The 26,232-nt window shown below is 46.6% G+C and overlaps 1 protein-coding gene across 12 annotated transcripts in view; it reads left to right on the top strand.

Moving 5' to 3' along the window:
• OBSCN (obscurin, cytoskeletal calmodulin and titin-interacting RhoGEF) overlaps positions 1 to 26,232 on the top strand; it is a 271,127-nt gene that overhangs the window by 118,281 nt on the left and 126,614 nt on the right. For 6 of the 12 annotated variants that reach the window (XM_090047891.1, XM_090047896.1, XM_090047893.1 and 3 more), the window contains exons 33-50: positions 6,000 to 6,266; positions 8,700 to 8,963; positions 9,457 to 9,723; positions 10,126 to 10,389; positions 11,649 to 11,915; positions 12,976 to 13,242; positions 13,870 to 14,133; positions 14,901 to 15,167; positions 16,129 to 16,392; positions 17,056 to 17,319; positions 18,139 to 18,402; positions 18,745 to 19,008; positions 20,260 to 20,523; positions 20,883 to 21,146; positions 22,066 to 22,329; positions 23,633 to 23,899; positions 24,327 to 24,590; positions 25,267 to 25,533. In XM_090047891.1, the coding sequence (XP_089904017.1) occupies positions 6,000 to 6,266; positions 8,700 to 8,963; positions 9,457 to 9,723; positions 10,126 to 10,389; positions 11,649 to 11,915; positions 12,976 to 13,242; positions 13,870 to 14,133; positions 14,901 to 15,167; positions 16,129 to 16,392; positions 17,056 to 17,319; positions 18,139 to 18,402; positions 18,745 to 19,008; positions 20,260 to 20,523; positions 20,883 to 21,146; positions 22,066 to 22,329; positions 23,633 to 23,899; positions 24,327 to 24,590; positions 25,267 to 25,533 (4,773 nt within the window). The remainder of the gene's footprint in view (positions 1 to 5,999; positions 6,267 to 8,699; positions 8,964 to 9,456; positions 9,724 to 10,125; positions 10,390 to 11,648; positions 11,916 to 12,975; positions 13,243 to 13,869; positions 14,134 to 14,900; positions 15,168 to 16,128; positions 16,393 to 17,055; positions 17,320 to 18,138; positions 18,403 to 18,744; positions 19,009 to 20,259; positions 20,524 to 20,882; positions 21,147 to 22,065; positions 22,330 to 23,632; positions 23,900 to 24,326; positions 24,591 to 25,266; positions 25,534 to 26,232) is intronic. The other 6 variants (XM_090047890.1, XM_090047895.1, XM_090047897.1 and 3 more) reach the window with 6 other exon arrangements.

Raw genomic sequence — 26,232 nt, 5'->3', positions numbered from 1 at the left:
GGTACGACATGCAGAGAGATTGTGGTAGGGCATCATCAAGGGGAGAGGTGGCCAAGGCAAAACAGCTGGGTTAGAGGTAGAAATGCAGGAGAGATGGTACATAGAGTTCCTCATGCCCCTAATGAGGCATCATGACAGAGAAACTCTCCTTAATAAGGAATTGATGACAGCGGAGAAAAGAGAGGAATGGTTTACTTAATAGAAGTGAGGCTGAACGGGGGTATCCCGTAAGAACAGTACATGTGCAGGGGCAAGATCTTCATTCCTGTGCTGCCCACCACTTCCCAGTTTGGCCTACTTAAACAGTACAGTGGGTAATCCATGAATTATCCCGAAGCAACAAATTGCCTGGGAGCACGGGGAATCCAGGGTCTTGAAGAAGAGTCAATATGGGAGTTATTGTAGCGTGCAAGGTTTCTGACACCGACTTATTGCCTACTACTTATTGTGGCATGCAAGATTTCTGACAACTCTCCTGACCTGGAAAATATTTGATTTTAGCACTTGAAAATGCATGGTTATTTTGCTCAAATAGGAGTCTGAAAACATACGAGTACAGTTCATGAAAACTATGGTAGTGTTTTCTCTCTTTTTTTCAGTTCAGTAATGTTTCCTGAATGTAGTTTGGAATAGTTTAGCCTCTAGATATCACTTTTGTGTTTTGCTCTTCTACTAATTTCCAGACCTACTTCTTGTCTGTCCTTTTATTCCTGTAGTTCCCAAATGAAATCCCCATTCATTCATGTGTGTGTCCTTTGGGTGCTTTCAGAGCAGTTACAAGTTAACCAGTGATCCCACACAAGACAACTGCTGCCAGTCTAGCAAAACATGAGAGGTAGAGATGGAGGCTGTAGAAACATCCACTCGGTGATATCCTGTGGGCATCTGGGAAGCCTAATCTTCTCCCGAGCGCTATATCGCAAATTCTGTTTTTATTACTTTTGGTAAACTTCTCTTGCAGGAGGAAATGAATGCCAGAGTTACCATTTACCCGGAGATTGTACCATAGTCTTTTCCAATCACTTGTATGTGTGTAAGTGCCTTGAGTTTGTCTTGATCCTGTTTCGGTGCGTGTTGTCCGTAAATATTTGTTGTCTTCAAGATGACGTATTCTTTGGCCAGCGACAGTGGATTTGCATTTACGTCTGCTGTCCTGAGATATTTCTTTCTCAAAAGGGTTCATGCTGGAGGTCACGCCATTGGAAATTCCTCTTGCCTGCATGTGAGCACGTGCCTAGAAAATGAAGGAGTCCAGCAATGTATGTGTCTGTGTGCCTTGCAGGCCAGCAAGTGCTAATAATAGAAGACCTGGAAGATGTCGGTGTGGTAGAAGGAGAATCTGCCACGTTCGAATGCAGCATCTCTCCTGTAGACTATAGCGGTGCGCAGTGGTTTTGGGGCAAACCCCACTCCATAGCAATGACCTAAATGCAACCCAGTCTCAGCCTGGTGGATATCACTGGCTAACCTCGAAAAGGCTGGCCCTGAAGGATTCAGGGGTCATTACCTTTGAAGCTGGTGATAAGAAAACAATGGCCAATTTTGTTGTTAAAGGTAATTAGAGCACACAAAACATTATGCAGTAGAAGATAAATGGAGCAGAAGGAAGAACCGGATGCTAGTTTAGGTATGTAGGGAGAAGGATGGTAATGCGGCTTGTCCATTAGGATCCATGATACAGCTGCTTATGTCTGTCTGATCAGGGCAGACTTTCTTTTTCAGTTTATCTGGTGTAACTTAAATAGGAAATTGCAGAACGCAGTCTGTCCCTGGGAAACCCAGTCAATTTTCTATGAACTGGGATTGCAGAATGATAGGACCAGTCACTTAGGAAACCAGTTCAGTGCAATAAATAAGTACTTTTTATTCCTCTTTTATTATGTGTAGGGCCGTAGCATAGATGCTTTCAGCCATTTAATCCGGCCAGTTTTTCCAGGGCAATTAAAGTAAGGAAGAAAAATGTTAATCTGCCGAGTTTGTAGTGAAAGGAATTTCTTTAGGAATGGAAGTTAGTGTTGAGAAATGGGAGAGAGGAGTCAGAAGGACCACGTTGCCTAAGTGTCATGCATTCAGGATCCAGAGCATATACCTCCTGGACTAATTTAAAAAAAATCTTTACTCAGCTGGCTTTATGCTGCATCATATTAAACCCACATGATTTTTTTCAGAATCACATGAAACTTTGACAAGGTAAAACTTTGTCCAGTTTTGTAAAATTTGTTTGGAAATGGCTGCAGTTTCTCAGGAAACAAAAAAAAATGCAAATAAAAATAAATCAGCTTTTAGCTGCCACACACTGACACAAACTTGTGATGTCATGCTGGCAAAAAAACCTTCCTGTTTCACACTCTTTTTAGTAAAGGGGCTAAAAAGTTAAGAGTTAGAATTTGGATAAATTTGTATTGCAATGGTCTTCAGGCAGGATTGGTTTTCCTCTGGTGCTTAAGATTTAGCCAGAAGGTTCCTAAAATATAATGTTCATATTGAAGGGAATTGCGGGAAATTTCCATGTCTAGTGAAGTTCATGCGTCTGCTTAGCTAATATTAAACCCTCGATATCAGAAATGACCTCTCCTTGGTTCTTATTCTTCTTCAAAGATCTGTGGGCTTTAGATTTTGCAAGATTGCACCCAGCATTGTCGGAGCCTTGTCTTGCAGCAGCCAGTCTAGAAAGCTTTATGCCTCATCCCCTGAAACTATTGCTTTCTGACACCGATATTGCTGAACACTGAATCATATATTTGGTGGGAATACTGCATAAGACATGTGCTGCTCCCCTTCCCTCTGGAAAATCTCAGGCCAATTTTATATGATTTTAGAGAAGCCCTCTCTCATCACAAAGGAGCTCGCCGATACGGAAGTCGCGGAGGGAGAAGATGCAATTCTGCAATGCAAAACCTCCAAATCGGAGAGCCCTGTTAGAGGGTACAAAAATAGAAAGATCCTCAGGAACTCCTCCAAGTTTAAGATCAGCCAGGCTGGATTTGAAGCCAAGCTTGTCATTCAGAAGGTAGAAGAGAAAGACGGTGGCAGACATACATGTGAGGCCGTAAAGGCAGTGCGGTTATTGCTGTCAAGGGTAAGGAAGCTTGGAGCGGTGGTTTGGGCTGCTGCCGGGGCACCTAACACAGAAAGGTCCAAATAACAATTTGATGTAGAGAAATACTTTAATTCTCTCCTTCGCACTGATATTGCGAGGAGTGTCCTTACAAACTCAACAGGGCAACCTGCAGACAGGTGACAAAGTGCAACAAGTAAAGCACTTGTTGTGCATGGTCAAGGTTGCACAGAAGGGGTGGCGAGGCTTTTTTTTTTCTCCCCTAAGCCAAAAAAATATTCCCTTCCCACTTTTGTGCCTTTGATCGTAGCCTGACTCTCTGTGCCCACTGATCAGCCATGGCTGTCGGACATGTGCGGGAAGCACGATTTAGAAGTTCTGCCCCGAGAAGGAAGACAAATTTCTTTTTAAAAAAGCCAGGATGATGGGATTTGCAGCAGTCGCTGCCCCTGCTGAGTTCATTCACTGTGCCTTTCTGCAGTGCGTGGGACTTGGCCCAATTAAGGATAACTGAATGGTAAGTGCTGATGTCAGTAGGAACTGGGTCTTCCCTGCAGTGAGAGAGGAAAAAAGCAAAACAGGATGTCTTCTGCTTTATGGCAGCCACCATTGGCTTGGCATTTCTCCTGTCAAGGAAAAGGTGTGGATGGGGGAGTAAGAAGGGACTGATTTCTGCAAATGGATTCAGACCGCCCATGGCAGACCAAGAGATACAGAAGAGGTGTGATGTGGAGTCACTTTATAAGAAATGCTGGTGCTCTTTCCCTTCCTCCTGAGGTTGCAGAATGAGGAAGCAGTAGAGCATGGCAAGGCCCCATGAAAGGCAGAGGTAGAAAGGGAAGAAGGGAAAGGACCTGTAGTTCTTCAGCCAAATGACACAAGCAAGATGCACCAGTAGATGGGCTGCTTTTTCCCAATCTCATCCTAGAAGACAGCGGTGAACACCTGGGTGAAAGGAGAAACCTGCAAGCGACAACATGTCTTACTGTTCGGGATCTGAAAGAAGTCCTCCCTCCCCTCCGTGCCAGAAGTTACCTCCTGTCTCCTCTTCCACAGAAAACACTCACCGTCTTTGGAGGACGTCTACTCCCCGCTAACCCGCCTTGAGTCCGTCTCTCATCATGACCGGGTAGGAATCCTCACTAGGCGTCTCCATCCTACGTGTTCATCTTTCTCCTCTCGCTGTGTGTATTTCAGGGTTTGCTATGCCGTTATCCCTTTGTGTCTGATGAAAAGATGCCTTTTGGCTTTTTTGACAAGGGGAAACTCATCTTTCAGCTATTGTTTGTCACGGCACCATGTTGTCTGTCCTGTCCTCGTGTTCTCCGCGTGTGCAGCAACTCGCCTCCAAATCCTCCTCCATTTTTTTCTCTCTCCCCACTTCTGTCCAAGGAAGGGTACTTGGTGTCCAAAAGTTTGTCTAACATCTTCCAGCAATACGGTTGGTCTAATAAATGATATTAGCAAACGCACCTGCTTGTTGCGTCTTGGATCATCCTCCAACCCCTCCGTTTCTCATGGCAATGACCTAGCTCTGAACACCTGTCTGCGGTGTTAGCCAAATTCTCACCCTCCAGACGGACATCTGCCAATTGTACTACCAGAGAAAGGGCCACTAACTACTGTGACAAAAACGGTACAAAATGCATCCCATGATCCATAGGTCCAATGCCTCGTTGCGTGGAACAACCTGCATACAGCTATCGCCTGTCACTGGGCCATGGAGGGGAGCTGAAGAAGACCACTTCTATGATGGGGGCCCTTAAACAGGCTTTGCGTTACATTGCAGACTTTCTACAGCCCCTTTTATTGCCTTTCAACAGGGCAGTAAAGTAAAACTGGCATCCCTGTAAATCTGCCCGCTCGCATGGCTTTCAGAGCTTTTAAGACAGAAAACTTGCACTTACACATTCAAAGCAGTTCAATGACACTTGTATTATTATCATTATTGAAGGTGCTCTAAAAAAAAAAATGCACGGTGTCTATTTTTACTTTGACCTGTGCCAAGCAGGAGACGGCTCATTAGAGTCCGGTTGGATGATTGAGTCATGCCGTCCCGTCCTTTGAGCCTGTGGCACTACACCTGACTTGAAAGGTTTTATGCAGCATGAAGCTAACATGGGAAAGATGATGTCCGGGCAGTCTTGTTGTCTCGAACATTTACGATTTGCAATTCTACATTTTAGCATCGCCAGCTCTTTTCAGTCAAGGGCCCCAGCGTGTGGAAACTACAGGAGGTAGCCAGGTCAGATTGTCCTCCAGGCTTAGCCAGCCTGACCCCTCGGTGACATGGACCAAGGGAGACGTTGTCCTAAAGGCCGGTGAGAAGTATGAGTTAAATCCTATGACCCCAGCTGACTTTCTGCCCTTTGGGCGGGGGGCTGGACTCGATGATCTTTCAAAGTCCCTTCCAGCCCTAATGTCTATGAAAGTCTATGAAAGCAGCATGGTACTGTAGCGGAGCTCGTTATTCGGGGATGGACTCGATGATCCTGCGGGGTCCCTTCCAGCCCAAATGTCTATGAAATCTATGAAAAAAAATTCACAATGCTACATCTGTAGATGCTGGAGCCTATACCTGCAGCACTGGAGAAGAGAAGACCACTGCTCAGGTGAAAATAACTGGTAGGCAAAGCTGACAGAGCAGGCCATACATTTTTATTCAGTGCTTGAGACATCTATAATTGAACAGCGTTTTTTTTTATTATAATGTGTAGCAGCAAAACCTGGGTCTGCAGGATGTCTCTATCTCTTCTTTAAGGGAAAGCAATTTGTACATGCATCACCAAATCCAGTCAAAACTCCCCTAACAGTAGGGTAAAACCTACCGGCCACTTTTCTTACTTGCAGTGAGAGGGGAAGACGGTGTCTCAGCATAGTTGCATGGTGGTGGAGGGGTGCACAGCATGCCACACGCCTCACCTCTCATTTTGTCTTTTAGCCCTGCCCGTCCTTTTTAAGCAAAACCTGCAGAACGCGGAAACAGAAGAGGGGAGCACTGTGGCCCTGCGCTGCGAGCTCACCGTACCCAATGCCCCGGTGGTGTGGAAGAAGGCAGGAGCTGCCCTGCAGGCAAATGCCAAGTACGAGATGAAGCAACAAGGTTCGGTGGCAGAGCTGGTGATCCACAATGCCAAGTCTGAAGATGCGGGAAGGTACACCTGCGATACTGGAGACCAGCAGACGACTGCTCAAGTCCGAATCCGTGGTAGGGGCAAAGCTTTTGTTTTAACCAGTTTCTGGGGGGGAGAGTAAATTGTGTTTTCTACAGAAGGGCCCAGGGACCAATCGATCCCAGGCCTCAGTTTGCTGTCCTAGTGCTAGCATGGTGGCAGATTGTCCCTGCATCAGGGAGATTACATTCTGCACAGAGAGCACCGGTGAAGGGGAGAGGTACGTGGTATAATTTATAGCACAGATCAGTGGGATGGAGGAAAACTTCAGGTGAGTTGTCTGATTTTTTTTTTAGGGACTGGGAGATGGTTAGTTGGGCGAAGAGAATTGAAGTAGAAAGAGAAGGGAAGGGGAAGGGAGGAGGGGAAAGTGGTGAGGGGTGTGGCGGGATGCCGGGCTAGCGGCTCCGGCACCGCTTAGGGGAGCCGCGGGCTTTACGGAGTTGTGCGAGCGCGCGGCTTGTGAGGTGGGGTTGGAGGTAGCTTTATAACCGCCTTCGAGGTTCGCCGAGTTGGCACAAGTAGACGAGTTAGAGTAAGTTGTTAGTTTTCTGTAATAAGTCTATAGGATGTCTGTTGGTTCACGGGGTTTCGGAGCAAGCCCTTCCTTTCCACCCCTGGACCTAGTCCAATGACGGGTGCGGCTGCCGACTCCTTAAGTCCCAGAACCGGTCAACAGCTCATTGAGATGGGATGTTAGTAGTAGAAGTTATTACGGAGTAGATATAAAGTGAAGTAAAAATTTGTTTTATTCACTCACCTGGCCTCACCCTCTTACGAATAAGAGGGGAGGCCGGCTGGAATGAAGTTGCAGCAAATGTAAGTATAGAGAGTGTAGATATGCTGTCTAAGCTACGAAGAGAGGCAGTCGAGAAGTGGAGTCTCCGATGTTTCTTCAGTTACAGTATGCCGGATACAAAGGGGTCTGTTGGTTCACGGGTTCTGGAGCAAGCCCTTGCTTTCCAGCACTGGAACCAGCCCAATGATGGGTGCGGCTGCCGGCTCCTGAAGTCCCAGAACTGGTCAACAGCTCATAAACGGGATGGTGAATACAAAACTGTAACACGGTGAATCGTTGTCGATTGTCGGATTTTCAAGGCCTTGGTTTTCGCTGGGATACGCCCAGGCGGGGAGGCTGAGGACTGGCTGCAGGGTGATCAGGCCTGCAGGGTCATCCAGTCGTCGTCTCTGCTGTTTCCTGCTTCTTTGCCTCTTTATAGATGTTGGTTGGACTGCCTCTATGACACTAACTATGGTATAAGCTAAGCATACAGGGATAGGATAGTTTCTTTTACACAATAGTTACTAGGTAGATTTTCTACATAAGTTTCATTTCTGCCGGCATGACACTTACAGATAAGAAAAGAAACTTATAAAATGTGCATGTGTAGCTTGGTACAAACGTGGAAAACTACAAAGCTTTCATTTTGATTAACAGCCAAGACTTCAAGGTTACATAAATGTGAGAGTGCCGCGCAGCAGTTATACAGAAATAAAATAAGATCTTTACAAGGGGCAGGGCAAGGGAAGAGATGGGGCAGGGTAGAGGGCCAGATGAGGGTTAGGGCTTAGGTGAGGAGACCTTGAAGGGGGCTTGGAGACAGGAGCCAGTCAGCACATCAGAAATACCTGGATGACATCTTAACATCCAAAAACCTCTGTTTTAACAGCTCCTCAGCTGCTGATCTCAGATAAGTAAGGCTCTGCTTGGGTCCTTCTCACAGCTTCATTCCCACAACCACGTGGGGGGAGGGATTGAGGGTCCCAAGGTCCCTGGGCCTCCCCGATGTGCTGCTAGAGCTGGGGGTGCTGGGGAAGAAGTATGTTTCTTGCTAGGCACCATTTTGTCTTGTCCTCCAAGTACTCCTCTCCTGTTAAGGACTACCAGTCCAATGACCTTTGGTTGACAGTATAATATTTTTCAGTGACTTTGAAATATTTATTCAAGTAAAATCTCTCTTCCACTCTGGGAAAAGGTACTTGTCTGTGCTCCAGGAGTCTAGCTGGAAGAGTCTTTGCTGCAAACTGTTTTATTTAATTAAGTAGATAGATACATACATACATACATACGCACATACGGATAGATAGATAGATTTACACACTTCATTGTAGGCGGTTCCAAAACCAGATTTTTGTGCGGCTGTTGGTACATGGGAGCCAACGAGACAGGAACAACCCCTGTGAACGGTAGCCTGGAGAAAAGAGTTGGGATTTTCTGTTTGTTTTTGTTTCTTTTAAAGAGAAGTAATGTGCCAATTAATGTGCCAATGTATCTGCTCTGGAGACAAAGCCCCTCCGAGACTTTCCTTGTGTGTGCCTCTTTCGCTGGCCTTCCACTCTCCTTGTCTACTCCTTGCAAGGCCTGGAAGGAAAGTTATGGGTTGGTAACTCCACCGCACAGAAGCTGCTTTTGTTTTCAATCTAAGCCATGTTTAATGCAACCTTCCTTTGCATGCTTCACCCCTCAGCCCTGCCTGCGGTCATCAAAGACGAGCTGAAGGATGTGGAGGCCACGGAAGGTGGCACGGCCACCCTGCGCTGCGAGCTGAGCAAGTCTGCCGCCGTGGAGTGGAAGAAGGGGCCCAAGGCTCTCAGGCAAAGTGGCAAATACCGCATGAAGCAAGAAGGCACATCTGCTGAGCTGCTGATCCGTGATCTGGACCTAAAGGATGCCGGAGATTACACCTGTATAGTTGGAGACCAAAAAACCACAGCAGCCCTGTCAGTAAATGGTAAAACATCCGAAGTAAACTGTGAGATTGTTAAATGTCCCTCCCTTATCTCCCTCAGCCTTGCCTGTTTCTTTCTTTACATTCGACGTTTCCTTTTCTTCGTCCTTTTTTTCACATCGTCCTACAGCTCCGTTCTCCACCGCCCAGTCAAAGTCGTTGTGCATCTGTTGTGCGTTTTATGTTTTTGAGTCCTCTAAGGAACCTTTAGCAGGATCAAGGCACCCGTGTGCATGTATGTCTCGCTGCATTCGTGTCGGAGCTGAGATGTTTTGTGCTGCTCTCCCAGGGCCTTGTGTGTTGTCTGTCGCACAAGTTGTGTTGCACTGGGGACTCTCGTAGCATGGTCTGCTCTAGAGCTGAAGCAGGCTTGGCTTACGCGTGTTGTGGTAGGTTAAAAGGTAAATTATAATTTGATAATTTCCTTTGGGTGGCCCACTGTTGCCTCCAGCGTGTGGCATTTTGATGCAATACCTGTTCATTCTGCGTTCCCCAGCCCTCCCCGCACACTTCAAAAAAGAGCTGAAGAATGAGGAGGCCACGGAGAGTGGGACAGCCACTCTGCAGTGTGAGCTGACCAAGGCCGTGGACTCAGTCGAGTGGACGAAGGATGACAAGGTGCTCAAACCGAGTGCCAAATACCGAATGAGACAAGAAGGTCGTTTTGCTGAGCTGATTATCCAAGATCTAGATTTAAAGGATGCTGGAAATTACACATGCATCTGTGGCGGGCAGAAGACAACTGCTGCTTTAACAGTAAACGGTAAACATTATAACTTCCAGTTGTTTCATATCTATCTCCTCTATGAAACTCAAGATGTTGGGTACTCAGGGTTCATAAAGACACACTGCTTCTCCTTTGAGGGCAAGTTCCCTCTCATGCCTGAAAACCTTTGTATCCTCGGCTGTATAACACTGTCACCTTGATATACAATATTTCTTCTTGCTGTATTGGTTTGACATGGTCCAGTTAGGTGCCCAGCTCTGTCCTCCCATTCCTATCCTTTTTAAATGCCTAAGTCTCCATATCACTGCAGTCTTTCTCCATCCTAGCAGCAGTGTCCACATACCTAATTGTATCTATTGCAGTCCCATACCCCACAAAATAGTCGTGCTCACTGTAAGCCGGTTCTGATCCAGTCTCTGTGCCCATTGCGTCCCTCAGCCTTGCCTACCCTCTTCCAAGAAGAACTGAGGAGCACAGAGGCTAAAGAGGGTGAGGAAGTCACTTTCCACTGCAAACTGAGCAAGTCTGCCCCCGTGGAGTGGAGAAAGGGGCATCAGACTCTGAAACCCAGAGACAAATACAAAATGAAGCAAGAGGGTCCCTTTGCTGAGCTGGTGATCCAGGATTTGGAGTTGATGGACACCGGCAACTACACCTGCGTGTGTGGAGACCAGAAGACTTCAGCCACCTTGACAGTGAATGGTAAAAGAGAAGTAAAGAGCATACCTCAGATAAAACTCCCCAACCTGAGAATCAGCTCCCCTTTCCAATTATGCTTTCTTGTATAACATCCCTGTCTCCGTTCTTTGCACATCTGGGGTATTTGATCTTTTTCTCCTGGTCTTCCCTCTCTTCTCTTCATGACAGATCTCCTCTTTGCGTGTCATCTCCATTCATAAGCATGAATGACAAGAGTGCAGACCCTTAAATGTTTCGTTTCCCAGTGCATTCGCTCCAGTCCAGAGCAGCCTTGTAGGTGCCTCCAGTGGGGTTCAGGAAACCTGGAGAACAGGGGCCTTGCCCTAAGTGATCAGTCCAAGTGGACATGTGTGGTTTGAACTGGATTATTTCTGAGCATGATCTGAAGATTCAGTCTAGGTCCCAAGCTGCCCTTTGAAGCCCAAATGGAGAAGCTTCAGTGGTTTTGTGATAGACAGTGCGGCCTTGACTTAAGTACACTAATTTGAAAAACTGACCCACGGCCCATTTTAGCACCTTGTTCACCAATTTGGATGTGGCCGGTAGTTGGCTCGCTTGCTTGTTTTTAACTTTTCCTTAGCAATAATACAAACTGAAGTATAATTTCCCTTTGAGTTACCCAGGATATTGAGTCCATGTTTCTCAGGTGACTCATTGATGATGATCAGCTTGTGCCACCCCAGCTAATAACCGATCATTTTCATTAGCATTTTTCACTTTAACAAAAATGCTGTCCTTTTTCCTACCTGGTGGTTCCATCACTTCTTTTGCACCATTTTTTCCCCCTTCTAAAATGTATATTGTACCTGTGCAAAAATCCAGCGCCCCGTTTTTATTGCTGCTCCACTTTATGGACCTCTGAAAGTGAATGTGTTACTCCTGGCATGGGAAAAGAAACACTTTGGGCCTTGCATTGAAAAATGGCCTCTTATTTTATATCTCTAAATTTCCTGCCGCAAGTCATTCTGAGTGGATACCATTGGGATATATCATTCCCGATCTGATCAGCTAGCTAGATAAGTAGATATCAAAATACTATAAAAGAAAGCTGAAAAATATGAGGACACTAAATAATTGGGCAGACTCAGACCCCTTAAAAAAATCAGGGTTTTTACAATATTATTAATGATAGTGTTTAAAGGCTTCTTCATGGCGTCTATAACAGAATTGACCAGTGCTAAAATGTGTTGGTGGTTTGATAAAGAGGATTTCCAGGTTCTCAGTTTTGATCCCCTTCTGCCCATATTGCATTCACCCTGCAGCCCTGCCAACGCTCTTCACCAAAGAACTGAAAAACGAAGAAGCTACAGAGGGTAAAAGTGCCACTCTGCGCTGTGAACTCAACAAGGCTACTGCAAAAGTGGAGTGGAAAAAGGGACACAAGGCCCTTAGACCAACAGACAAGTACAAAATGAGGCAAGAAGGGGCTGTTGCAGAGCTGATCATCCAAGACCTAGAGCTGACGGATGCTGGAAATTATATCTGTGTGTGTGGAGACAAGCAGACTATGGCATCTGTAACAGTACACGGTAAAAAAAAAACAACCCCCAAATTAACAGTAATGATGTTGTTCCCTTCCCTGGACAGACCGAGTCCTTTCCTGCAGTATGATCTCTATCCACAGCTCAGTGAGGTCAATTAAAAGGTGGCCCTTAACTTAATGAGGCAGGAGTGCACATAGCGAGACCAGAGAAGAATCAGAAAAATAGCGCAGGGCGCAGAACAGCTGTTTCTTTTCTGTTTGCAGCTGGTTGCTTTTTCACAGGAAGCTTTTTTCATGGAGTTTATACTCATGGTATCACCTCTCCGTCCGTCCCTTTCAAACCATCATGCATCAGTTTAGCTAGGTGCAAAGCCTTACAATGATTTAGGTTTCACAATGGACTGAAAAGTTGCACCACTGCTTCCCAATCAGTTCTCAAGGAATAACACTTATTAAGAGTATCACTTCTTATCCCTTTGCTCCAGATATATGACAAAGGGATGATTCTGTACCGCGTGTCATGTAAAGAACACCGCCACTGTATTCCCACAGGTCCAAACTTTTCATATGGAAAATACTCTTGCTGAAAAAAAAGTGGTTTTATTGAAACCAACATATTTTTTTAATAGAAAAAATGTCAATTCAACTGAGAATTTTTTTTGTTTCTTTGTAGGATGGCTTGTGGGGGAAAAATTCATTTCGAATTGGCATTTCAAAATGGAACTTTTTGCTTCATTTAGATGTAGACCGTTGCTTCATTTTGTCTAGAAATGTCAGATTGCAGTACATTTGACCGTCACGTGGGTGTGCAGATTCCCAGGGGAAAACCCCAGTTTTTCAAACAAAAACATTTCAAATGAAGATTGTTTTTTCATTTGAAATTTCCAGGGAGAAATGTTGGTTTTCCACTCAGCTCTATGGCCTGTCTTTTCTATGTCATTCTGCGTTCTTGATGGGTTATGCAGCTCTCTGGTTTTTGGTGGAACAGTTAGACGGGCTAATGCAAGTCGATGCCCCTTTCCTGAGACCCCGGGGGAAAGGTGGACAACAGTTAGTTTGATTTTTTTGGATTATTAAGTCACGCTGTCCATCTTGGTGTCCCTCAGCCCTGCCTGCATTTTTCAAAGAAGGATTAAAAAACAGGGAGGCCACAGAAGGTGCAACAGCCACTCTTCACTGTGAGCTGAGCAAAGCTGCGGTCCCAGTGGAGTGGAAAAAAGGGCACAAAACACTCAAACCAAGTGACAAGTATCGACTGAGACAGGAAGGTGCCACGGCAGAACTGACCATCCGTGATCTACATGTGGAGGATACGGGAGATTATACCTGTGTGTGTGGAGACCAGAAGACCTCCGCAGTCTTGACAGTCCACGGTAATCAAAGCCACCACGTTATCACCGCATTGTATCAGAGACCTTCCCACCCATCAGAAATCCCCCTTCGATGTATTTATTTTGTTGGTCTTTTCACCTATGCTCATTTCCTTTCTTTATCCTAATTAATTCTTATATTAATTCTTAATATAAGAATTAATGAAGCATAGGGATGACTTCCTTGAAGTGAAGGGGGCCAGTCATGTTTCTCAAGGCCAAATTTGTGCAGTCCCGATACAACATACTTTTGATGATGTCGAAAAGAGACATGATCCCTCTCCATAAATACTGCAGGAGGGGCATTATAACGGGGGGAGAAAAGCTATTTCAACTAAAAGACGATACTGGCAAATGAGCAAATGGGGAAAACTGGCTATGCGTGGGTTTAGGCTGATAATTAGAATTGGCCAGCATCGAAGCAAGATCCTGGAACAACCTCTCAGTAAGAGTAGAGGGGCCAAAAACCCAACAGGTTTCAAGAAGGGGCTTGCTTGGTTAATGGAAGGGATTATATTGGCCGCGGCAGTCACAGAGGGAGGGACAGCTCTTTCCGCTCTACATTACCGCGTCCCGAACTCTGGGGTCTGTGGGTTTTGATGTTTTCTCTGTCCGTGTTGCAACCCCCAGCTCTGCCCGTGCTGTTCACAAAAGAGCTCAGAAACGAGGAAGCCACAGAAAGCGGGATGGCAACTCTGCGCTGTGAGCTCAGCAAAGCCACTCCCGTAGAGTGGATGAAGGATCAAAAGGTGCTCAAGGCTAGCGACAAATATAAGATGAGACAAAAGGATGTCACTGCTGAGCTGACGATCCACGACCTGGAGGAACACGATTCTGGACATTATACGTGCATATGTGGAAACCAGAAGACCACTGCATCCTTGACAGTTCATGGTAATAGGGATTTCTTCTGGGCTCATCTGTGGTTGCATGTAGATGCTCTTGATATCGTCTGTTAGGATATATTTCTATGGCATCTGAAACAGTCACTGTCAATTAATATCAAAATGCGGGATTGTAATGATAACACCGTGCCCTTCTCTTAGCTCCATTTTCATAACATGGATAAAAGTTGGAAGCAAATAATTAAGTCATTGCTGAAGGTGCACAGACCAGCTTGAGTACTCTCCCTGCTTCATTGCTTTGATCGTACCGCTGAGATGCTGTTTATTTTTCTTGTAGAGGGTCGAAACACGATCTAGCAAGACTTGTGTGGTTAGGATGACAGCCTGAGGAAGGGAGGCAAGAAAGGAAAGCAAGCCATACATCTTAACTTGCAATGCCATATAATATACTGGGTACATGATAAGTGCTGACGTAATCACAGCACAAGCTACAGCAGCAGGCCGCCTTTTTGGAAAGTTCGGCATAGGTTTTTCTATTTGGCATATGTCTGGAAATGCCTCTCAGGCCTAACCTTTCAAACCATCATTATTCTGGCACTGAGACTAACGGTCTCAGAAAACCAAGTACTGCTGTACTTGGTGCATTGGGGAAATAGCAACCCCCACCCCAGTTGGGACCCCTGACGTTGCTTTTGTTTGCATCTCAGATCCCGTGTCATGTAACCTGGGTTCACAGAGAATAAGATTAGCCCTCTGTTGTAGTGCAAGCACCCAGCTGAATTTTAAAGCCCTCTCTCTCCATCCTGTGACCTTCAGCCCTCCCTCCGCGTTTTAAGGAGGAATTGAAGAACTTGGAAGCCACCGAAAATGGGACGGCCACTCTGCGCTGTGAGCTGAGCAAGCCTGCTGCTCCAGTGGAGTGGAAGAAGGGAGACCAAGTGCTCAGGTCCAATGAAAAGTTCACCATCACACAGGACGGCGCAGTGGCCAAGCTGGTGATTCATGATTTGGATCTGACAGATGCTGGAAACTATACGTGCATGTATGGAGATCAGCAAACCAGAGCTGCCTTGACCGTGAATGGTAAAGCATATCTCCCCAATTAATGGTATCATGTTCTTCCTTCTGTTTCTTGAAACAGGACCATGCCATCGACTGAGTTACAGCCTCAAGTTCAGCCTGCCGTCATTTAGGCTACCTGTATAAATAAGAAATTATAATCTCTATTCCACAGTGTCTTCAACACTGTGGATGATTCAAGCAAAATTTTGGTGGCTATAGAAATGAGGAACCAAATGCACTGAGTAAGGCCACGTGCTGGTCAGCCCTTGCAGCAGAAACTTACATTTAGGATTGGAAAATACAGCTCTATTTCAACCATAAAACTTCTGATTTTTCTTGTTTGGCAGTAGGTGTTAAAAAGGAAACATTAATTTTATCAGGAGCTATGTGATAATGATATTATAGTCCAAAAAGAGGGCTATTGGGACAAAAACCAGTCTTGTGATAGAAGGTACATATTCCCATTTCAGTTCTGAACAGAGGATTACATTTTCTTTGGGAAATAATTAAAGGTTGCTCAATAGCACATGAACACACAGTTCAAGGAAACATCTTCTAGACGAATGACATTAATGTCCCAGGCAGTATTTCACTTGTGGGCTTATTTTTTAAGAATTATTTGTATTTCAGTAACATAGAGGAACTCCAATCAGGCTTTGGTTCCCCATTGTGCAAGGTGCTGTACAAACACTGTGTTAAAAGAAACTCATTGCCTTGAAGGCAATTTTGCAGGAGCTGAATGACCAGGTTGTCTCTCTAGTTGTGTCACCGTGGACCACGTTAAAAGAGAGAGAGACCCGTCTTATGTTTCCCCCACAAACCCGCCCTAAACGTTGGTGCATGGTTCTCACCCTGAGGGGTTGCACCTTGAATAGGCTTTGCTCACCCTTTGCGGTTCATGAACCACAACCGGGGAATGTGCTCATCATCTGGGCCAGGTTGCTGCCATGCTCATGCCCTCTGTTCATTCTGCACCCCCTAGCCCTGCCTGCGCATTTCAAAGTGGAAATGAAGAAGGAGGAAGCCACGGAAGGGGGCACAGCCACCTTGCACTGTGAGCTCACCAAGGCTGCTGCAGTGGAGTGGAAAAAGAAACACAAGGTGCTCAAACCAGGTGACAAATATACCATGAGGCAGGAAGGAGCCACTGCCGAACTAGTGATCCGCGATTTAGAGGTGAAGGACTCTGGCGATTATACTTGCGTATGCGGAGACAAGAAGACGACGGCCACTTTGACCGTGCACGGTAAAAAATGGCTACGTTTAGAGATGTGATTGTTCTACCATCCCCTCTGGATGCCTCAATACTGACGTCCCCCTAACTCCTATCACGTCCCCACCATAATCAGTCCCCATGGTAATGCATCTTCCTTCCTGTTGCCTGATCTCCATCTCAGTGGATCCCGATGTGCTGTGATTACACTGACATCCTCTAGGTTCCCCCTACTTTCTCTCTTGTTAATGCATGCCTATACTTCTTTATGCTCGAAGTCCTTCCTATCTGTATAGCTACGGGCCCTCGTTGCTGTAATATCCGAGTGCCTCGTAGTCACTGATAAATTGGAGCCACGCCGTCTTCCTGCCCAGGGCAGGAGTATGGTAACCATCCCCTTTGTACACTGTGATGGGATGGAAGTAGCTGAAGGCCACAAAGTCCATCAACAGAACTAAGGAATAAATTCAGGTTTCCTACCTACCTGTCACTGCCTTCCTTACAGGAGTGTCTGCCTTCCAGCCTCATCCCAACCTGCGGGATTTTCCCTTTCTAGCCCTGCGATGGCCAGTTTCATGGTAATATGATGACTCTTTACACAGGATGGACAGAAGCTTGTGACCCGCAGACTCATTTCACCTGTGGTTTGTCATGGCAGGCTGTTATGAGAACATTTGCTCCTTCTCTGTTCCTCAGCCCTGCCGGCTTCTTTCAAAGAAGAATTACGACGGAAAGAAGCCACAGAAGGTGAAGCGGTCACTCTGCGCTGTGAGCTGACCAAGGCTTCTCCCGTGGAGTGGAAGAAGGGACCCCGGGTACTCAAACCAAGTGACAAATACAAAATGAGGCAGAAGGACACCACGGCAGAGCTGGTGATCCACCAGGTGGACGAGAGCGATGCTGGTGATTATACCTGCGTGTGCGGAGACCAGCAGACCACAGCTGCCGTAGCAGTGCACGGTAACGACAGACTTCGAACAGAGTTGTTTCTTTTCCAGGATCCTCCCGTGGATTTCTAGATCTGCCCTGGTGTCTCTTGTCATTGTTGGATGCTTTCTTTTTTTTACTTTATTGTATGTTGCAGTCATGGTAATTATAAATAAGCGTGTGTGTACACACCTATATGTACACATACATACATATGTGTGTATATGTGTGTGTGTGTATACACACACACACACACACACATATACACACACACACACACACATGATTACCATGACTGCAGTATATATACAATGTAATATATATACTGCAATATATGACTTTATATACACACACCCCATATATATATATAAAACGCTATATAGACACACACACCCATATATACATATATGTATATGTATATGTGTATTTGTATCTGTATGGGTGTGTGTGTTATTATATGTTATATGCTATTATGTTTTATAAAATATGTGCTGTGTGTATCTGGTCACGGCAATTATTTTCTTTATAATTATACATATAAAATAATTGCCGTGACCAGATAAATATATAAGCTATATTTTATAAACATATAATAGACATATAAGAATAATATGTGAAATAATTCCCACATATATATGGTTTTGGTTTTAGGGGAAAAACAGCACCATAAGCCTCAATGCCATATCTGTGTTAGGATGCTAAGTGGATAAGTACTGGTTACGTAGAGTGAGATGGGCCATTGAGTCTGCATTTTTCCATCTTTTCCCTTACCCATTGCCTTTCCTCTTCCCCGTCTCCTGGTGTTTGCACTCAGTGGTCCATTGTAATGCCCTTTCCGTTACGTCCCCTCAGCCCTGCCTGCGGTCATCAAAGACAAGCTGAAGGACATGGAAGCCGCGGAAGGCGGCACGGCCACCCTGCGCTGCGAGCTGAGCAAAGTCGCTCAAGTGGAGTGGATGAAAGGGAGCAGCTTGCTCAAAGCTGGTGACAAGTACAAAATGAGACAGGACGGTGCCACGGTGAAACTGCTTATCTGTGATGTGGACCCAAAGGACGCCGGCGTTTACACCTGCGTGTGTGGAGATCAGAAGACAAGTGCTGCCTTGACAGTGCACGGTAAAAACAGAACGACATGTGCAGTTGTGTGTGTCTGCTATCTCCTTGGGGTCGATTGTGCGTGCAACTGTATTGGGGCTTATTTGGCAGCGACTCATGTACTAGCAGTATTACTTTTCCTTTGTCTGTCCTAGTCCTTGGAAATGTCCTGTGTGCATTAATGGGTCTTAAAAATATCTTGTGAAATAAGGAAGCTGACTGCAACCAATTCTCGTTTCCCTTACTCCATGCTCTTACCCTTGTTTTCCCCTTACGACCTATTCATTTCCTCTGCCCCATTGAGGCCGGTCACCCGGCACGTCGTATTTTTAACGTAGCCCCCATTCGTTCTGTGATCCTCAGCCCTGCCTGCACTTTTCAAAGAAGCACTGAAAAACCTGGAAGCCACCGAAGGTGAAACAGCCACGCTGTGCTGCGAGCTGAGCAAGCCTGCTCCGGTGCAGTGGAAGAAAGGGGCCAAAATACTCCATGCGAGTGAAAAATACAGCCTGAAACAAGATAATGTTACTGCTGAGCTGAAGATCCATGACTTAGGTCTGCAGGATACAGGAGACTACACATGCGTGTGTGGCAAGAAGCAGACCAGAGCTACCTTGACAGTGAATGGTAAATCACATGTTGCAAATGAATGATTATTGTGCTACTAGGTGTTCCCTTGACACCCATTATCAGAGTCACCTCCCGTTTTAGGCTCATAAATTTTTTCTTTAACTGGTGTATAACTGAAAGAGGACAACGACACGTGTTTCCTTCTGGAAGCTGTTGGAAGAGAGGGATGGGATGAATTAATCTGCATATTCCCTGCTTAAATATTTCCTCTGCATCCACTCTGCTGCAGTGAGAGATGGGAGACAGGGCTGAATGCCCCACTGTGGCATTGCTTATCGTCATCCACCTGGAGAAGCTGTTGCAAAATAAGCTACAGCTCAGTAGCTCTGTTGCACTGACTCTCGGTGGGCATGTCCAGATGAACGCGCACGTGTGGTTTGCGGTGCCGCAAACTGCACGTGCTACACATGCATTTGCTGTGCTGAGTGGGGTTTTTTTGACACCAGGAGATTCCTGTGTCAAAAAAACCCCGTACCAGAAAAAAGCAGAGCGGTGTACGAGGGTGCAGAGCCATGCTCCAGCTGCCGGCCAGGCTCCCCATGCCTGCATCATCGCTGCTGCAGCCCTGGGTGAACCCCAGGACCCCAGGTAAGGCCGCCAGGGCCAGCCCAGGTGCTGGCCCCAGCCTCCCCTACCCCACCTGGGGCAACTTGCCGTGTGCCAGTGTGCGCGTGCGGAGGCACTCCCCAGGGACAAGTAGCAGCGGCACAAATATGTGCCACTGCTATTTGTCCCTGGGTAAATGCATGTTCCCACTCATGGGGACGCGCCCCAGGTGGGCATACTCACTGTGATATAACTGCCACGTTACGTGGAGCGAATGCTGAAATAGCTCTTTCACGACAGCCCATCAAGGCTATATTTCCATGTGGACAAACCCTTAGGCTGCAAATTAAAAAAGAAAAGGGGCTGCTAGTGTTCACCCCAGAGAGAGACTGGCTGGATCCAGCACAGCTGTGGAGGCTGGTGTACATTATGCACATTTCCGTATACGCTTTTTTCCCCCCCCAGGGCACTTCATACCAAATTGAGCCATGTGTATGTTGAGCTTTTTATGTTGTGCATCCGCTGGCAGCTGAGCTCTGCTTGCAGGATGCAGTGCTGGTGACCGCAATTGGAGTGGCTAGAATGAGGTCCCCAACGGTTCAGATGTCAGCCCAAGTCATAAGGGGTGACAGGCATTCATTCGGCCACCGACTGCAGCCCTCTGATTGTTCACACACCGCCTGTTGACTTTCTGCTCCTCAGCCTCGCCTGTGCTCTTCAAGGAAGAACTGAAGGAGGCGGCAGTTACAGAAGGAGGATCTGTCACCCTGCGCTGTGAGCTCACAAAAGCTGCTCCCGTAGAGTGGAAAATAGGGCAAAACATGCTCAAAGCAAGTAGCAAATATCAAATGAGGCAGCAAGGTACCGTGGCCGAGCTGGTTATTCATGGAGTAGAACTGAAGGATGCTGGAGATTACACCTGCGTGTCTGGTGACCAGGAGACAACCGCTGCTTTAACAGTACATGGTAAAAAAACCCCAAAAAGTCAATATTAAAGTATTTTCTAATATTCCTGAAACTCAGCTCTGTCCGTCCCTGGATTCATACCCAGGTCTTGATATCAATTCATCATGTCTCTGTTGCTTCTTCCAGTCTGTGCACGGCTCATTTCCAATGCAGTTATGCTGCAGGGCAAACTTCTTGAGTGTTGCCAGTTCACCCCTCCAAACAGAGGCAGCAAAAATGTTCTCTCTTCCCCCCCTGCCTCGACCTCTTTCTTTTGCATCTCCCCCCACCTTTTCCCCCTCGGTGTCCATTTCTCCGGCTCACCCCAGCCAGTTGCATTCCTTCGGCAAGCATTAACGTGCTGTTTATTGTGCCCTTAGCTCTTCCTGCTCTTTTCAAAGAAGAATTAAAGAGTAAAAAAGTCGAAGAAGGAGGAGAGACCACTCTGTCGTGTGAGCTGACCAAAGCTGCTCCCGTGGAGTGGAAGAAAGGCGGCACGGTGCTCAGAGAAAGTCAAAAATACAAAATGAGACAGGAAGGTGCCCTGTCCGAGCTGGTTATCCGCACGCTAGACTTGGAGGACGCTGGCAACTATACGTGCGTGTGTGGAGACCAGCAGACGACAGCCACCTTAACCGTAAAGGGTAAAGATGCCTTATCCACAGTCACAGCTGTTTCATGTCCCCAGCTCCCAAGAAACAACCCTTGCTGTGTGTTAACATTTCCTTTGTCTTGTACTACCGTGCACCTCATCCACTGCAACACGGTTTTTTTTGGAAATAGCATCCCTCGGCTCTGAAGACCTACAGGCTGCTTATGCAGAGTGGTTTTAATACACATTTTAATACCCACCGTGCTTCTCCGAAGCATGGACCAGGGCACTCTTCTCACTCCTTTCTGGGACGGGCGCTTTCCCCCTCCTCTCTCCCTGCTGGACACTGGTTCTGCATGAAGCTGGTTTGATTGCAGTTTGTGTTGTAAGAATTTGCTCAGGTCCTGCTCCTGCAGACACAGGTCTGTCTGCATCACGTACGGCTCTTTTATTTTGCAGATTTCCGAGGAGGTCACAAGTGAGCATTTAAATTCCCTGGGCTCATTGCATCTGTCAGTTCAAAATGGGAAGTTTATGATTAATCTCTTGCTTTCATTATTTTGGCGTGTAAAGTCTTTGGACAGATTAATACCACCTCAACCTCCAAGATGTCATATCCGCATAGGGAAAATACCACTAAATCTGGCAAATGGCAGGGGTCAGTTGGATTAACACAAGAACTACACGTCAGTTATAATGTTCTTGGCTTAGCAGACATGAGATGTGGCATGATCTGGACCCCGGGACCCTACTCCCATGTTGTTAAGCAGCAGCAGTAATTAAAAGCATGGAGAGACAGGGCTTAGGACGTTCACTTTTACAAGCTAGTCGCCCCGAAGCAGGCATTAGGCTAGGATAAGTGAGGCAGGTGTGAATGGAAATATCACAAGTTAAAAAAAAAAATGAAAAAAATAAATTGGGTTTCACAGTCTGGAATTGCAATGACCCCTTGTCCATGTTGCATCCTTTAGCCTTGCCAGCGCTTTTTAAGGAAGAGCTAAAGAATAAGGAAGGTAAAGAAGGTGGAGAAGCCGCTTTGCACTGTGAGCTGACCAAGGCTGCGCCGGTAGACTGGAAGAAAGGACACGAGATTATCAAACCCAGTGAGAAGTACAAAATCAGACAGGAAGGTGCCACTGCAGAGCTGGTGATCTGTGATCTAGATGAGAAGGATACAGGAGATTATACCTGTGTGTGTGGAGAATATCAGACCACAGCTGCCTTAACAGTGCAGGGTAAAGCTATTTCATAATCCATGTCTATGTTTTCTTTGCTATCTGCTTGCCTTGCAGGACACCTCTGCTGTGTGTGGTCATATTCCTTCATCTTTTCTGTCTCCCTCATTCACTCCCTTCCCATTTCCTCAGATTAACAAATCTGGGCTTTGAGGAACCGGAGGCTACATGTATAGAAAAATCCCATTGAGCACCATCCTGTGCTTTCTGACACATCCTGCTTCCTCCTTTTCAGTTTCTAAAACAAACCTGTCTATTCTTTAGTCTTTCTTCCTGACAATTGCTTTCCCTGTCTGTCCCTGCTGTTTGGAGAAGGAAGGAAATAGTACTCTGACACAAGCCTCGGTAAGCTGAAATTTTCACTATCCAAATTGGTTTTCCATTAGAGGCGCGTCCCTGCAACCACTGCTTGCATCACACAAATACAGTTTTGCTCTGACATTTGCTTTCCTGTGGGAGCAATGATGACTTTGGGCTAGGACTTGAATCTGCTTTCAGGCTGATATAAAAAACCAGGAGTCATGCCGCTGACATTAGTACTTCCGTTTCAAATGGGTGTAGGAGAGAGATATCAGGACATAGGGTCCAGGTTTGGGATTGGGGGTTGTTGTATTTTTGTGCAAGTGCAGCTTCACCACTACAAGTTGAATGCTGAGATGGCATCTCACGTGCTTGCTCAGGGGTGCTAGGCGTGCACGTCTCATCAAACATCGTTTGGAAGAGGTTGTTTCCGTCTGCTGTGTGGCGAACCCTAGCAAGGGCAACATCAAGGACAGAGAGGAGGAGCAGCCACGTGGGAGTCCTTGTTCTGGGAAAGCAGAACGAGTTGGGTGCCGGCTCTGCGCTCTGGTTCTCTCACTTTTTGGAGCGAGTCCATCGGCATTTTTTTTTAAGGAAACACTCTGTGAGCTGAGCCAGACCGACCCACTGGGATGGAAAACGAGGCGCAAGGAGGTGAAAGCAAGTGAGAAATGTAAAATGATGCCTCGACGAGCCTTTCCAAAGGTTCCTTATCATCCAGGTCAGGATACCAAAGATTACAGTCTTGAGGCTCCTTTTAGTGACAATAGTAGAAATCTGGATGAATTTATACCCAAGCCAGTGACATTACGCTATTCTAAACCTGGGACAAAGCACGCGGGGAGCTAGGCCATCTCTTCCCCTCGGGTTATAATGTCATTGCTAGTTGTCTGTTGTTCCTCCTCTGGTCTCCAATTCCTTCTCCCTGTTCGTCCCCTACCATCCCGCTTGTCATCCACGAGCTGCCGCTGCTTGGTAATGCGTTCTGTATTGCACCCCTCAGCTCTGCCTCCATTTTTCAAAGAGGAAATGCGCAGCAAGGACGCCCGAGAAGGTGACACAGCCACGCTGCGCTGTGAGCTGAGCAAGGCCGGCGCCCCGGTGCAGTGGAGGAAGGGGCACCAGGTGCTCCAGCCGGGCAGCAAGTACAGAATGAGACAGGAAGGCTGCGTTTCAGAGCTGGCGGTCCACGACATCCATCCGAAGGATGCAGGAGATTACACCTGTGTGTGTGGAGACCAGAAGACCACCGCTGCCTTGACAGTGCATGGTAAAATGACAGTGTCTCAGGAGCTCCCTGTATGTCTCTGTTTACTGCTTGACCTGTGAAATCTCTGTATTGCCAGCTCTTTTTCTTTATAGCGGGGTTCGTTGGTTATTGCCGTGCTCTTTTTCTCACGCTTTCCATTTGTCTCTTTGTGCGCCCAAGAATTTGTTTGCATTGCTATCCCTGTGGTTTCTAAAGCTGCCCTTCCTGCGAATGTTTTCCTCTGCCATCCTTTATCCCATCTTGCTTCACGTCCTCCTGAAGGTCCTTCTCCAGTGCCCACTGAAGCCAATGGGGCACTCTCCATTGCACTCCATGGATGCTGGAGCAGGCTGTAACACTGTATGAGACACTTTTCCCTCCCGCAGAGGACAGGAAAGCTGTCAGCTGTGAATTTTCACAGGCTCTTTGTCCTTTTTATATCCCTCAGCCTTGCCTCCTGTGTTCAAGAAGGAACTGCAGGACTTGGAAGCCACAGAAAGTGGCACCGTCACGCTGCGCTGCGAGCTGACTAAGGCTGCTCAAGTGGAGTGGAAGAAAGGGCACCAAGTGCTCCAAGCAAGCGAGAAATACCATGTGAGACAGGATGGGGCCATCGCAGAGCTGGTTATTCATGAGCTAGGTCTGAAAGACACTGGGGATTACACCTGCCTGTGTGGAGACCAGCGGACGGCAGCCACCTTAACAGTGAACGGTAAAAAGAAAAGGGCAGAAGTCATTTCTGACAATACACGTGTTATATCAGTCCTAGGTACTGAAGTAACTTCATGGAGGTGACCTCAGCCCAGCGCAATTAAAAAAATGGCAGTCCATTTAAAAGAGCTAGTGACAACACTAAGCTGGGATCCCCGTCTTAGTTCACCCTGTGCTGAAAGAAGAGGAGAGAATTTGTAAAAGATAATAAGGAGGTGATTACAGAATAGTTAGGGTGTAGCTCTTTCTCATCCTCATCTTCATGCCCATCCTTGTTCTCATCTTCATCCAATCTTCTCCAATAAGAGAAAAGTGTGAAATGCTCATCTCCTGATGCAGGTCTTCAGAACAATTCTTTGTCTCTAAGTAGGTTTCCAAGATCAGAGGGTGATCTTTTGTGGCAAGAATAGACTCCTATGGCCAATGGCCCTGGCTCATGGTGATAATGGGCATAATTCATCGCAAAAGCTGCTTTTTCAAGAAGTACGGTACCTTCTAGTTCTGAAAACATGTGTGCAACCTCTATGGGTTAAAGGGCCTAGATTTCTATGGCAAATCCTTGAAGTTTTGCTACCCCAAAGTACTTGAAAGAGGTAGAGAATTGAAGCCCCTGCCATCTTATCCTTCCCAAGGTCCCCTAAGTGTTGTAGACTGCAAGGCATGTTTCTGTTTTGTAGCCCTGCCAGCCCTGTTCAAACACGAGCTTCAGAATATGGAGGCAGAAGAAAGCAGCGCCGTCACTTTGCAGTGTGAGCTCACCAAACCCAACGCGCCGGTGGGTTGGAAGAAAGGAGCTACCCCTCTCTCTCCTAGCCCGAAATATGAAATGAGGCAGCGGGGCTCCATTGCTGAACTGGTCATTCATGACTTACAACTGGAAGATTCAGGAGAATATACCTGTGACTCTGGGGATCAACAGACGACCGCGGCAGTGGCCGTACATGGTAGGCAGATCACTGCAACCCTGGACATATGCTATGAAAAGGAAATCATGGTTTCCCCAGGGCTCTGTGCTTGCTTTCCTGACGGCCCTGAACTCCAGGGTAGGATGGTCTTGGGTATGCTGCTATTCCATTGAAACCTGAACAACTATCACTGGAGATTTGATGCACATTTGGTTAATAATGTCTTTGGTGCACTGTGCTGGGCAGTCAGGGAGAGATGCTAGTTCAAACCCCTCTCCAGCCGGAGACTAGCCCCCAGGCTACCTTGGAGGGGTTTTGTTTGACACGTTTGGGTAGCCGCCGAGCAGTCAAACCAATATAGTGATGTACGCATGCAACGCACCCAAGTCATTTGAGTGCAGCGAAGTTGGTAGCAGGTGAGATTCAGTGAGCTACTCACAGCAGTGAATTAAAGAGGCAGACTGGTGCTATCAATGCTGCTGTTTATGAATATGGCCATGCATTAAAAATGCACCTAAGGGAAAAGCGGTGTCTGGTGCAAGTTTAAGACCTTGCTCTGAATCAAAATGTTGAACATGGCTGTAGTCACTGAATTAATTGAGAGGAAAAAGAGAGATGGGGATTTTTTTTGTTGCTGCTGAGTTCCCTTGTGTGTTTCTGGGCTACTCACTAGTGCATGGAAACAAAAAAAAAATCTTTGTTACCTCGTCCCAGTGATCAGCATCACATACCGAGGCT

The sequence above is a fragment of the Crocodylus siamensis genome, chromosome 5 (assembly GCF_052110815.1).
Source record: "Crocodylus siamensis isolate JL-2025a chromosome 5, ASM5211081v1, whole genome shotgun sequence".
Lineage (NCBI taxonomy): Eukaryota > Metazoa > Chordata > Crocodylia > Crocodylidae > Crocodylus > Crocodylus siamensis.
This window is presented reverse-complemented; position numbering and strand designations above follow the sequence as displayed.